The 14448-nt window shown below is 38.7% G+C and overlaps 1 protein-coding gene across 1 annotated transcript in view; it reads left to right on the forward strand.

The window, feature by feature from the left end:
- The window catches only part of LOC114251740 (uncharacterized), a 59699-nt gene extending 51698 nt beyond the window's left edge, over positions 1-8001 (forward strand). The window contains exon 2 of the mRNA XM_089731156.1: positions 5548-8001. Within this exon, the coding sequence (XP_089587282.1) occupies positions 5548-6450 (903 nt within the window). The 3' untranslated portion in view covers positions 6451-8001. The remainder of the gene's footprint in view (positions 1-5547) is intronic.
- Positions 8002-14448: the final 6447 nt, after the last annotated feature.

Consider the following 14448-nt stretch of genomic DNA (forward strand, 5'->3'; position numbering starts at 1 on the left):
ATACACCACACACCACCGCTATTATCAAAAATTGGTGCATTTTCCGGAATTTATATTTTATGATACGATATTTTCCCTTTATCGTACGAGGCGTTAACTGACATAAAGTAAGCTTTTAAACAAAGCTGCCCTGCCCAGCTGGAGGACCGCTTGGCACCGAGTGCGCCGGACTCATCACAACATCGGCTTCACTGGGTGTACAGTGTGACCACCAGAGTCGCTATGTATCTTACCTATCTCTCTCGTAGCGTAGTCATGAATAACAAGCAAGAAAACGGCCCAGCTACTATTAGCTAACTATCTTTATATGTGCATTGAAGAGAACTAGAAGCGGAGTAGCGCATCATAAAGTAGAAATTACAGTAATGATGTAGGTAGTTAAACAAATAAAGGTATGTAGGCTGTGGCGAGCGACGCTACCAGGCGCACGCACCGCCCGCGGCTGTCGGTTATCATTTAACTTGGGGACGCAGCTCTGTCACGAGACTAGCGATAAGCGATTATGTTCATTCAAAACTTAATTTGAATAAATTGAAGTAACTTCAATGAGCAGACTGCACGTTCACCTTATGTACTTAAAATAATTGTAACTTTAATAGCTTTAAACGTTATGAGCCACTTCGTTCATCTCACACACTGATTTACTTAATAAAATTACTTGAATAGAAACATAAGTAAAAATATTGTGTGGGATACTATATTTATGTATGTTAAACCATTTCTTACTGCTACAGTTTTTATGAATTATACATTGTCTTATTTAATTCTGTTGTTGTCTTATTAAAAAAAGATAAAAAATGCTTTCTATTAATTAGCATTTTTGAATAAGAATATTTTTATTAATACTGTTTGGAATTCTAATCCGCTTTCCGTGTCTCTCATCACCGGAACGTTAGTGTGAGCGCTCGATAGCGGATCACAGCGTGAGAACGAGCCGCGACCTCAACACTTGCACTCGTACCCCGCTATCGATCGTGCGCTATTGTCTCACCTACAGACTGATAACATTCACTAAACTTGCTGTATCTATGACGCTTACAGTAAATTAGGACACACGTAAGTTGATTCTTAACTAATAAATTTTCAAATAAAGCATATCATAGCCGGAAGTATTTTGGCTGTGTCAATTTCTTTCAAAGTCAGACTTAATTCGTAATATTAAGACGTAATTTTATTCGTTCGTAATATTCCACAAGCTAATGGTGTATACCTTATAGTGAGTGACAACAAACGCTCATTAAAGCCATGTCAAGGGCACAGCTGCGACACTGCCAGACGCGGAGGACTCTTTTTTTAAATCTCTGGGTATCATAAAAAAGTGCTTATTTACTAATATCACAATTCAATATATTCTTCACTCTTGGTTCCTTCTAATTATAATTGAATGAGTGATTGGTAATAGTAAAGTGACGTGCCGTAGCCCGCACAGTAATCCACACGAACCTTCCGTTCCACGCTTATAAATTCTCGGCCCAGAAGCGAACTATCATTAAAGAAATTTATTATGATCGGTTTATAAATTACGAAAAAATTGTAATAATCAACGATAAATCTCGCCTAATCTCAATAAAGCGCGTCACCAGAGAGCCAGCGAGCCAGTGTCGCTCCGTGGGAACCGTCGCCCACACTACTTCATATAAATTCTATACATTTGTCATTCTCTTGTGTTTGTAAAGATTTGCCGAGAGATTGTATCCCATTCATATTTCACTTTGGAAACTTTTTACATATTATATTTTAAGTGTAATATTTATGTGCTTGCCTCGCTTGAGGTCAGGTTGCTTTCAATGTTTTTAGCCTTTAAAATATTAGTACCGTATCATGTTTTATATCCGTAAAGTTCACGAATAGCTATGAATTCAAAACCGAGTCAACGTCGAAAGACTAAAGTTAACGTATATTTTAGCAAAATTAATAAGATAGATTAAAAAAATACCTTTGAAGCTTAACCAGCGCGATTATTTAAGATCGTCGCAAGCCGCTATACTAACATTCGCTATAAGCGGATAGAAGCGCGCTTATAACGCAAGCTCATCGTAATAGTCCCTAACTATTTGTACCGGCGCTGGTCGCGCTGGAACAGACACCTCATTGATTATGCGAGCTGCGAGCCGGATTAAAGGCGAGCCATAAATAAGCCGCAACGAGCCGATCAAGAATCTTATTAAATTTAATGAATCGAAACGAACACCCCGTGTAATTAAACAGGCTGTTTTACTTCAGTTTCATGTCTTTGTGTACCTGAGTGACCGAGTGTCGGTGCTCACATTGTTCAACGCTCGTTTTAAATATTATATGGATTAATGTCTCATTTTCTTACTATTTATTATGTAATTAAAATTTTCATTATCTGCACTTGCGCCCGTACATATGTGTGAATACCCTTTGAGATCGGTCCCACTAATCACACTATAATCTATTTGTTTTAAATAGGCTCCAGTTTGTCAATTTTGAAAGTTGTTTAACGTTACATAAATATATTATGTTAATAATGTTCATTGACGCACGGCGTCTGTGCAGGGTGCACTAACGGCTTCAAAGGAACAATTTCGGAAAGCGAAGGCGATGAATTTTTAATTTGGTATTGGTAAAAATGTAATTTATTTTATTAGTGTATTCTGGAATGCACTCCGTTCATAAATATCCAAAACTCATTCCGTTTCTGTTTAACGCAGCAAATGAATAATGATTTAAAATTGTTTAGTTTTTGGGATCAGTTCACTTAAATTGAAACGGCATTACTCAAGCAATGGAGCAATGTTCATAGACCTTAAATCGCAGCAAATACTTACACCTACATATACATATTATTATGTACTATTTACATTTTATGAATTTAATAAAATCCGATCCACCCATTAAGGCGCTACTAAACGTAAACATTTATCTTCGTCTCCTCACAAGATGCAAACTCTTCAGCTAGCTTACCATATAAGTGCAAATACACAGAAATTAAGGACGATTATAGAATTAATCTCATTCTCAAAGCATTAGCGTCGTCCGCTGAATGCGTTCTCCTGGTGACTGCTGACTGGACGATTGACACTGAAAGGCTCCACATTAAGACGTTCCTGCGGGGTCGCGTCACGTGTCGCGTCACGAGTCGCGTCACGCGTCGCCTGTGAGTTATGTGACGCGCCCGTTCCACTCATTAAGCAATTTTGATGTCACTCGTTTGCATGTAAGAGACAGAACGTGCTCGAATTGTTTTAATGCTGTTGAACTATTCGCTAGAGTTCAGCGAATGGAAGATTAGCTTTTACTATTAATTGAGAATCTCATGAGCTTTTTAAAGTTTTGTATTAACTATGAGCTATGAGTGGTGGTGACCATTCACCATTAAGTGACTGTATCCTGCGACATGCCCTGCAGCTAAGTGTAGTAAACTGACAACAGCAGTACAAAGATGAAATAAGAGATATAATTTTGCTTTAAGTTTAATACCCTGAGTGTTGTGTTGGAGCTCGCCTTTCTACCAAAGATTGGAGCAGACCGTACCATAACTAGTACACACGGAGCTTACACCAAATCACCTAACTATGTAACGCATGTTCCGGATCAACTTCCACGATTTAAAAGGATTCAATTATATTACACATGACATGACAGCAGGCACGCGTTACGTTGTGTCTTCCACCTGACATTCCTAATCTAGTATATATGTACGTGTAAAGTTGTCGCACAAAAACAAGTATCGTGAGTCCCGTTACAGTTCGGCTCTATAACAATGGACATGAATTCATTTTTGGCGCATCTAAGTCTGATCTTTGCGAGTCCGCGTGTGACCGATCGTCACGTCGATCTGCCACTCAATTAGGAAGCGATGTGTAACGCGCGCCCTCGCCCGCCGGGAACCTTCCTATCTACGGTTTCTAATCTCGTGACTCACCGCCTTCGTCAAATTGTGGGTGACGGACTGCTAGAATGTTCGCGATGGCCTATCAGAGAATTTTACTTTAAAATTTATCCTTATGGGACGATGCGGACGGGTACCCTAACCGGGAAAAAACGTCCGTAACGTAAGATTTTTATTTTTTTTAATAACACGATAGTATTTGGTCAGTTTGTTTGTCACAATGTAATCTCAGGATGAACATTAGTCACCGTCAGTCAATACAACGCTGTACGGCGTGACCTGGTGTTCACTGGTCATCCAAACGCTCTGACATCACAAAGCCCTGAATGCCACTAATAACCCAGCACTTTGCGTTAAGTGGAACTTATGAGGGTTCATGATTATTTCGCGGTAGAAATAGTTAAAATAATGAAAAGTACGTTTTACCGATGCTTGCTTCGGTGGGACAGAAACCTTATACGATCAGTAGTTCATTAAGTTGCCCAGGCGGTGAGTCACGTTCGCGTCGCGTCTTCATCTCGTGTCGAGACGCAGCTGGGGCACGCTCTGCAATATATTTTTTTCGTTTAGGTATGTCAACGAGCTCACAGCTAAACTGATGTTAACGGATCACCGAAGTCCACGGGCACGCAGACCCATAGTAATGTCAGTGCGAATGCCATCATTCAACTTGAGACTCAGAGGTCTTGAGGTCGAAGTAACAGTTGTATAGCGACTGTTTACCGCTATCAACCATCCCTCAAACTGGAACTGGTAGCATTCTGTATTCCTTCATCGTGAATGTCATCATGCGCATTAGGCCGATACATGTTTGAACACCGGCACCGTCGCAATTACAAACGTTAGATTCAGAGTTTGAGTGCATGTGGCCTTGTCGTTGCTCTTGTCTACATCTAGCAGTTATCGTTCGCGGAATACTAAGCCGTTACAGTTATAACATAATAATGTCCAGCGGCGCGTTGGATATAACTCATTTCGATGGTTTTAATTAAAAAGTTCTCAAATGTTTCACATTGTGAATGTAATTGGATAGGTAAATGTGAACATTCATATTCAAATCGTTTCGCGCAAATCAACGCGATAGCAATAAATGCAAATTGCGTCCCGAAATATTGTTGTAATCTCAAGTAATGAGGCTTCGTTATTTAGTGCCGAGAACGCACCGGCGCCCGTATCTCCGGGCAGCTCCACCACAATCACATATTTTACGCTTTTGTACGAGTTTAATTGAGTAAGAAGAGACTGGAAACCGCTCGCAGCGGGAGGACATCCAAATTTATTTAAAATTCGCGAAAGACTCCCATTATTTACGTGATGAGTCGGCCGCAGCCCAGAGCCCGATGTTAAGTGTGAGATACGGCCTTATTCGCTCTGACCCAGATGTTGGCCCGACTCTTTATGATCACTTTTTTGAGATATTTAATTTTTAATTCCGCGCGGGACGAATCGGTTCGACCCCCATATGATTTTTTCAAGTGTATCGCGCATCAATTACTCGCGGCTTGCGGAACTTTGTCGATATTTTATTCTCAATTAATGCGCACTTGTAACACGAAATTGGCTTCGCTGTTTTCTTACGAAAACTGTACGCCCTTTTATAATATCCGCTGGTAGCGTGTCAGACTTTATGACGTTACACAACAGTACATTATGAGGATGTTTTATTGAGGTGATGTTTTTCTTTGTTGCAGTCGTTCTTCGGGCGCACGTACAACAACCTGTCTTCGATCTCCGAGTGCAAGAACAACGGCGAATGCGTCATCAACAAGAAGAACAGGACGGCGTGCAAGGCGTGCCGCTTACGGAAGTGCCTTCTAGTCGGAATGTCCAAGTCCGGCTCTCGGTACGGCAGGAGGTCCAACTGGTTCAAAATCCACTGCCTTCTCCAAGAGCAACAGCATCAACAGATGCAGCACATACAAAATAGAAAATCTCCACCGACTTTCAACACCTCCATGAATGCATCTTTCTTGCCCACAAACTTGCTTCCGGCTGCCGCCCTCGCAGAATATTACAAAAATTCAGAAAAGAATCCCTTCACAGAAGATGTGATGCGGCAGAGTGTTTCACCTTCAGATTCCGGAGCATCTTCCGCGGACCCCGAAGATGACAACAGTTCAAGAAGCACTAGCGGCTTGAGCATCTTCCGACCGGCATCGTCACCGCTGAGCGATAAAGATGTCAGATTACAGGCTATTAGGAATCAAAGTAAAGATGTCAAAAAACGAAAACCAGCCTTGCCCTCTCCGTTCAGTTCTATGTCAGCATCACCAAGCTTTTCACCAAGACCTTTCCTTCCAGTGATGCAAAGACCGATTCCACCGGCGGCCACCACGTGGTCGAACAGAAATGGTGGCGACTTGCTCCTACACTCGCCAGCCGTCGCGGGGGTGGCAATAGATCAAGACCAACCGATTGATCTATCCATCAAATCGACCGCAGTGCTAATTAGGAGCCCCAAAAACGACGAAGTGAGCGACTCAGAGCCCGAACTGAGCATCGACTTGAGCGAATCAAGCAAAGACATGATGAAGAATCCTCTGGACCTTTCTCTTGTTCCCAAAAGGACTGAAGAGCTTCCTTTAACTGGTTGAGCTACTCTAACCGGGAACCCGATGTCATCATAATGATGTGTACATAGTTAGCTTCTTATCGTATAATATAGAATACTCTGCCATACAGTATTTAAGATCTGTACATTCCTTCTCTTCCTACCTGACGTGTTTTACGATACTCAAGTCTCTGATTAAGTTGTAGACAGTTGACGGCATTGTGCTTACGAGTAACATGTCCTGAAATTTTCCTTTAAGTAGATAGGTTTCACAAGCTGCACCATGCTAAACTAATTACTGTACCATTTGTAATTGTACAACAACAAGTAGCAAGTGCTCTTGCGGTCGTTATTGTGATTCCGTTAGACATACATACATATTTATGTAAATATGAGTAAGTGAATTTGTGAAAACTTGAAATACTCTCGTTAATAAATAAATACTATCATTTTAACCAAACAAGCCAATGCTCACATCGCCCGGGAGGTTAATATGAATTAAAAGAAACCATTGGGATATGGCGAGTTTTGATATGTAAATTAAAATTATGTATTTTATAAAATCTTTATTAAAAACGAGAGAATTTCAAGAGCACTAAATAAATAGAATAAGTGTCATGTAATGTGCCAGTGTTAAGTGCCAGTTTTTACCAGATTTTAGTTATTTAAAAATGGGATTAAGGCCAGTTGTAATGAAGCTCAAAATTAAATGTACAAAAATAATTGTTATGAATATATTATGATGTAAAAATTAATTTCATTAGCGGAATTATAAGTATTTATTTTTAGTGTAGGCCAGTTTTAATCAGTCATTAAGTTTTATAATTTATGATTACTTCTGGATGAGGTTTTTAACACGATTTTAAACATGGCTCCTGAATTAAAGAGTCTCAAAGAGTCGGTTGTTGAATTTCATGTGACATTCTCAGATTTAGTTTAATCGTATTGCTTGCTGCCTGCGTTGCGTTGCGTTGCGTGTTATAATATTGTTGTTTGTTGCTAGTATAGTTGTTGGAGATTTTTATTCATTCCTTTGAAATGTTCAGGCCAATACTAGATACGTAACATGTGAATTTTTAATAGGTAGATCTAAGACTAGGACCATTTCAAGTTATATTCAGAAAAAATTAAAACTACTAAAACTAAAGTAAATTTTAGAATTTTGTAACAATTATGTGAAAGTAATTATTTCAAGATTAGAGGACAAAAATATTTATTAGATAATATTTTTGGTTGCAATAGATTTACGTCTTTGAATTTGAATTGAAAACTTCATGCTTTTGCAGAAGAATATAATATATACATACTAACTATATATACGATCGATGAGCTATGGACCTTATCCTATTGAAAGAACATATATGTGCCAAAAATTGTTTGAGAAATATTTAGGTTCTGATTTCTACGTGGGTTCAGTCAAGGCTTAAGCACAAGCTCAAGTAATGTCATATTATAAATGGTGAGTCTGAGATAGTTAATTAATTGTTGTTACTGTGTGATATGATATTTTTATAACCGTTTACATTTTTATGTTTTTTTTTAATAAGTAAATATTAATATATTTTGGAAAAATAAATAGTTGTGAATTCATTTTTATTGCGTTGTTTTATTTGACTACGACATACATCATTATTATCTGGCAATCTTCTCTATTTATCCACTGTCAGACACACACTTTCACAAAACACACACACAAACAGCTGAATTCAGATATATTTTTCTTTAAGTTTGTTTGAAGACCTTTCGACAGTGTTTGGAGCCTCTAGGAGAGATGTTTGTTTATAAATCCAAAACTAAGATGAAGTTCTAGTGAGAACGCATGGGAATAAACAAAGTAAACTCTGATTAACAATTCAGATGTTCCTCTCACAGAAGATAATTCCAAACGCAACCAAAAATAAAAACGAACACCCTAAATATTCATGAATTCCTGTTTGATTTGAGCGCTTCCTACCATCGCGTTCCCATCCGAGCATTTTTACAGAATTATTCATGAGCTTGTTGTTGAGCTTGCACCACTCTCCACTAATTTCAACTCTCAATCGTTGAGTCTAAATATTATTTTGTCCAGCAAGAGTTTCGTTTGGTGCTGCCGTTGTGATATGCAGTGCTGCTACCGTGAACTACTGTTTCCTTGATTCAATTCAATGCCAGATCCAATACGAGTGAGTTAACGTTATTTAAATTTGAATAATGACTAGTGATGATTTTTTTTTACTTAGACAGGCGGACAAGCTTACGGCTCACCTGGTGTTACATGGTCACCGGAGTCTACAGATATTATGCCCGTTAATGCCACCATCTACCTTGAGACATGAGTTCTAAGTCTGAGTTTATATAGTACAACGGCTGCCCCACCCTTCAAACCGAAACGCATTACTGCTTCACGGCAGAAATAGACAGGGTGGTGATGCCTACCCGCGCGGGCTTACGAGATGCATTAGATTACATTATTGCTAGTTTTTTTTTTTTATTGCCCTTGTAGGCAGACGAGCATACGGCCTACCTGATGGTGAGTGGTTACTGTCGCCCATGGACTTCAGCAATGCCAGGGGCAGAGCCAAGCCGCTGCCTACCGCTTAATACTCTCCACAAGCCTCAATGTATTGCATCACAAGATTTTACGTAAATTATAATTTTTGCGGGTCTTACTTTTATTAGACGATGTTATTCCTTCACCCTGGAGGTCATCCGTGAAAATTCTTTAAGTACCTGCCAGCGAAATTCGTCTACCGGCACAGTCGCATCGCTCGCATACGAATACAACAGGCATCTCTTACGGCCTGGCCACGGGGATCGGCGGTGCGAACAGCGAAGCGGTGGACGAGGCGACCATTCGCGCAGCACCGTTTGCAGGCCACGGGTACTCACGCTCGCCGCCGCGACTAGTAAGGAAGTCCGACAGCGAAATGTCTATATCGAAATTATCTCGATATTGCTTACAAATTAAAATTAATAGTTTTTTGGTTCAGGACCTATTATTTGGAAAAGATTGTGAAGTACATGATTTGAATAAGAATCGGAGTATACCTATAGATGGAGAATTCCACAAGAAATACGAGAAATACTTTGGGTGGCTAGACTTCCAAATAGCTGGTCTAGCTAGTATTTCAGCTATATATTTTTTTTATTGCTTAGATGAGTGGACGAGCTTACAGCCCACCTTGTGTTAAGTGGTTACTGAACCCCATAGACATCCACAACGTAAATGCGCCACCCACCTTGAGATATAAGTTCTAAGGTCTCAAGTATAGTTACAATGGCTGTCCCACCCTTCAAACCGAAACGCATTACTACTTCACGGCAGAAATAGGCAGGGTGGTGGTACCCACCCGCGCGGACTCACAAGAGGTCCTACCACCAGTAATTACGCAAATTATAATTTTGAGGGTTTCATTTTTATTACACGATGTTATTCCTTCACCGTGGAAATCAATCGTGAACATTAAAATTTGTTGAGTACGTATTTCATTACAAAAATTGGTACCCGCCTGATATTCGACTACCGGTGCATCGCTCAACACCGGACGTCTTATCCGTTCGGCCACGACGAGTTTAAAAATATAAAAAAAAAATTAATAAAAAATATAAAAATTTCGGCGTTCATTTTTCGCGGCGAAAACAACTAAACTCATTTAATCACTGCACTATTCGCCGCGACTACCGCTCGACTCCGTGGCTTGCGCCGTCCTTATTCATGCATTTGTTTTGCTCGCCCGCCGCATTGTAAGTCGCCCGCGCGATTCGCTTGGTACATTCCGCCGGTCGCTTCGCCGGTCGCCGGTGCGCGTGGCTTGTTAGGTACATTTCTATGCTCTTATTTTAGTCGCTAGACGCTTCGCCGTTCGCACCGCGCGAATATTCGTATCGGCGAATGTCCCGTGGCCAGGCTGTTAGGCCGTGACTTCATCTGTGGACACAAGACGCACAGAGGGATTGTTCGTATTTGTAAATCCATAACGATTAGATCGAAATGTGCAGGAGTAAGTTTTTTATATTACGCACATAATTGAGATTTGTATCCAACGTTTACAATTTTCAATCAGCCAACTACAAATTGGGATATTTACTACCATGTACCGACACGAAAAAAAAAAAACATTCAATTAAAACCAACAACATAATGTTCAGATATGTTTAATAATTTACTGTAATCTTTAAAATATGTTTCAAAAAAGTGGTCCCTAATTTGTGACACTCTGCGCTCCACTTACTTTTTATGGAGTCGGAATAATAAATCCTTAACAATCTAATTGATGTAATTATATTTCACTGTTCCAATTCTGACGCCAACAATCCGTGTACAAATTCGAGTTTTAAGTGTAAGACTTAAAGTATATTTTCTTTTGTAAGTCATTAGGTTTTCGTCATCCAATTTAATTGGAGTTATGTGGTAGTGCAAAGTAACAAATCATCATTTTTTGGCGAGAACCTTTCATCCCCGAGCTGCGACCGGCGCGGCGTTGCGGCGCTGAAAGAAATGTAACTCGTTAACTCACATAATGAGAACTATGCATTCTTTTGCCGTACGTACTGGTTGTAACAAAATTATAATGTTCCGACTATGTATTGAATTCATTTATTAATCGTAGTATTTTTTCTTACCATTAAATTGTGTTATCTGATAGATATTTTTTTATAAAATGTTTTATTTCCACCATCATAAGATGTACATAAATATTATTTTATTAAAGTACAAATAAATAAAATTATTTTCTTTTTTAATATCACTTCTAAGTAGTTCGTTACATTTGTGACCTCACTTGCAAATACAACCACCTGTAAATCGGTCTCCTTTATCGAATCGATCGATCTCGATGGAAATAATAATTAATACTGTAAAACTAGTCACCATTAGTTAAATTCTCTACTCTACATATCAACTAGTATATACTTGTATAATAATACGGATATTTGCACGACGACAGTAAAGAAAAAATTGTGCAAGTCAGTTCCAACGCGCATCCCGAGGTTACTCTGTAAATGCAATTGAATGCTATAGAATAGACAGACAGACTGTACAACAAACTTGGGGGATAAATAAAGGCATCAGTAATAATACTCTAATACTACATTTTTGGTACCTGCCCGCGGGATTTGTACACCAGCAGTCGCGTGGCTCGATACCAATGTACCGGGAGACTTATCCTTTAGACCACGATTACTTACTTATGCTCAGCTTTATTCACATTTATTTATACTGATTCCAAATAATATTATGCACAAATCACATTACATAAATAATACACAATTATCCTACCATATCTTATTATCTTCAGGTACAAAATATGTATATTACTATGCTAAGAAAAGTTTTAAAAAATAATTCGTTTAGATAGAGATAATATGAGCTGTTAAATTAAAATTCACTTTAAATAATATAATAATAAAATGAATAAAACTGTTATTTTAAGCTTAATTTCATATTAGTATAGTTCAATATGTCAGTTTAAAAACATAGAAATACGACAAAAGTACATATAGTTCGAACACTCGTCTTCCCCATATTGCTGTATACCATCTTGTCGCTCAGAAGCTTCACAACGATTCTAAAGAAGTTTCACTTAAAAAATTATTTACAAGTCACTTTTATTCAGCTTCTGACTGTACGAACATCTTTAATTTAAAGTACTGAGCTCGAATAAGTAAGCAGTGTGCGCTAATTGAAGCAGCACGCCGGCACCTGACACGCCCTCGTTACACGTGACAGCTGATTTATCGAAACGTCACCGCACACAAACCAGAGCAACTTACAAATTCAATTGAGTTTTTATTGTGACCGTACTTCGAGGACACGATACGTTGAATCCTTCACATTTACTGAAAAACAAATATGAGCCGACCTCAGCTGGATGAACATCACGGTTTGTCGCAGCTGAGTTGCAGCGACCTACTTATACTTTAGAGCTAGTTTTTACCGTGACCAATTCTTTTTGCACTCGTTTGTCACACGAGCTCGGGGCCCACTTGGGGGACTCTAAAGACAGCGGGAGCTAAATATCACCATCAAATTTTACCTTCAGTAAAAGTTTCAATTTGATGGTATGTCTGGCTATCTACTGGCCAAGTCATTGGTAACCAGAAACGCCTCACTCCTTTTAGTTGGTGGTACCTTTTTATGCAGGACACAATGCATATTAGTACGCCCGTTGACTCCACACGGAAGAGAGCTCTAGAGATTGATCTTCTGGTAGCAGAAAAAAATACTCCCACTACTTTGTACCGTACGTACGTTTTGTAAGGGCACCAGTAAGGGTGCTCTGAGAAAATTATTGTCCTGTCTCATCCTTTATACCACACTAGAGCAGGGATCAGCCCCGCTGCGCACATCCACAGTAGATAGTAAGAGGCCACGTACTACATACCACCAAGCTTTAGTAAGTATTTCCGACTGGGTGTGAGCCGAGTACTGTAGTATTTCCTTGTTTTACCAGGCTTCAAGGATGCTGAACGGTTAGCTGAGGCTGGCTACATTGGGCTTAACTTTCTAAGTCTAGCATTACTGAATTCCCAGAGCGATGGTCACTATTTCCCACCAGGCGAGTTATAGGTTATTCTGTCCTCGATAGCAGTAAAAATCTAAAGTTACTTGGACCAGTGTGAATGAGCACTTCCCAACATCAAATTAATTCAATCAATACAAAAAATGATCTTTACCTTCACGTAAAATGAATATCTTCTTTAGCAAAATAAAAGAGGATATTTGAAGAAGAATTTATAATCGAATGCAGTTATCGGTTCCGCGAGGGAGGCGATCAAGTTATAAACATGTAAAACGATATTAATATTAATTTAATATTTTTCGATACTTGAAACAGATAAAATTTACAATAAATCCCAAAATATTATTATTGTCTGTAGTCGATCGCGGGACACTTGAAAATTATTAAACGCGGCGGCTCTGGCCCGATGTCGTTAGCATATTGTACTAAACGATTAATATTGTTTGTCTCAGCTTGGACTCGGATACATGAGACGATCAGAACGTTGCCTCAAACTTGTGACGTCACGACGAGATCACATATTGATTAGAACATCTGTCTGGTCTGTGTTGGTTTAGTTCTAACAGAAGATTCAACGTCGTGGCCTTGTCCAATGCATCACGAGTTTCTAGTCAGATTCCTAAGTGGACTCACAATATCTTTATGAAATTGTTTATGTTCTCGTATGCGTGTTGCGTGAACAATTATCATCACAGATATCGTACCTGCGAATTAAGTTGATCGGATCGCAAGAAATTGGGCACCATCAATGGCAAGGATACACTGTATCTTCAGACTACATTGATAGTAGCACAAAATATAATGTCCTCTCTTCACAGAGCACGGCCGACTCGTGAAGAGTTGACTACGCAAAGATCGCAGGATCACCTCCAACCAACTTCCAACCACCAAATCTAGTCATTCGAGAAATACAAATATTGGAAAGCGAATCTATTTCTGGTAAAATAAATAACTTAACAAATTAATATATCAACCAGGAAAAAATCACAGGAAAAATTTTTTTAATATCTGTCTTTAAAATTATTCAAAATAGTATTCTTATTAAAAATTATAATATTATATTGAAATAAATTTTAAATACGATATATTTTGACTTGATATGTCAAATTTAATGATTATCTTAAAAATCCTAAGAAACTACTTGATTTGATTCGAAACATCAACACTTCTTAATGAACCGACCCATTGTGCATCTCGCATCGTATTGAATTATGTCTTCTATATTTCGTATTTATTAAAAACATCATTTGGTATTTACAAAAACTAGTTTTTTCACGAGAACAACTAAAGATTAAAATTTTAATAACATGGTACTTTGGTCCACCACTTTGGACACGAGTCAAGCTATTGATCAACGCAGGGCGCTTTTTTAACGATGGACTAGAAAATAATTTATTGTAAGAATCCTTTGTTTTTGAACGTTATATTATGGAGTGGACACTAACGAATACTTATATATATACCTACCCATATATAATAAGTGTCAAAATAGACAGACATTGAGCCCCTCTTACAAAGAGCAAACATACTTGTTTGTC

Source organism: Bombyx mandarina, chromosome 11, assembly GCF_030267445.1.
Source record: "Bombyx mandarina strain Sakado chromosome 11, ASM3026744v2".
Lineage (NCBI taxonomy): Eukaryota > Metazoa > Arthropoda > Insecta > Lepidoptera > Bombycidae > Bombyx > Bombyx mandarina.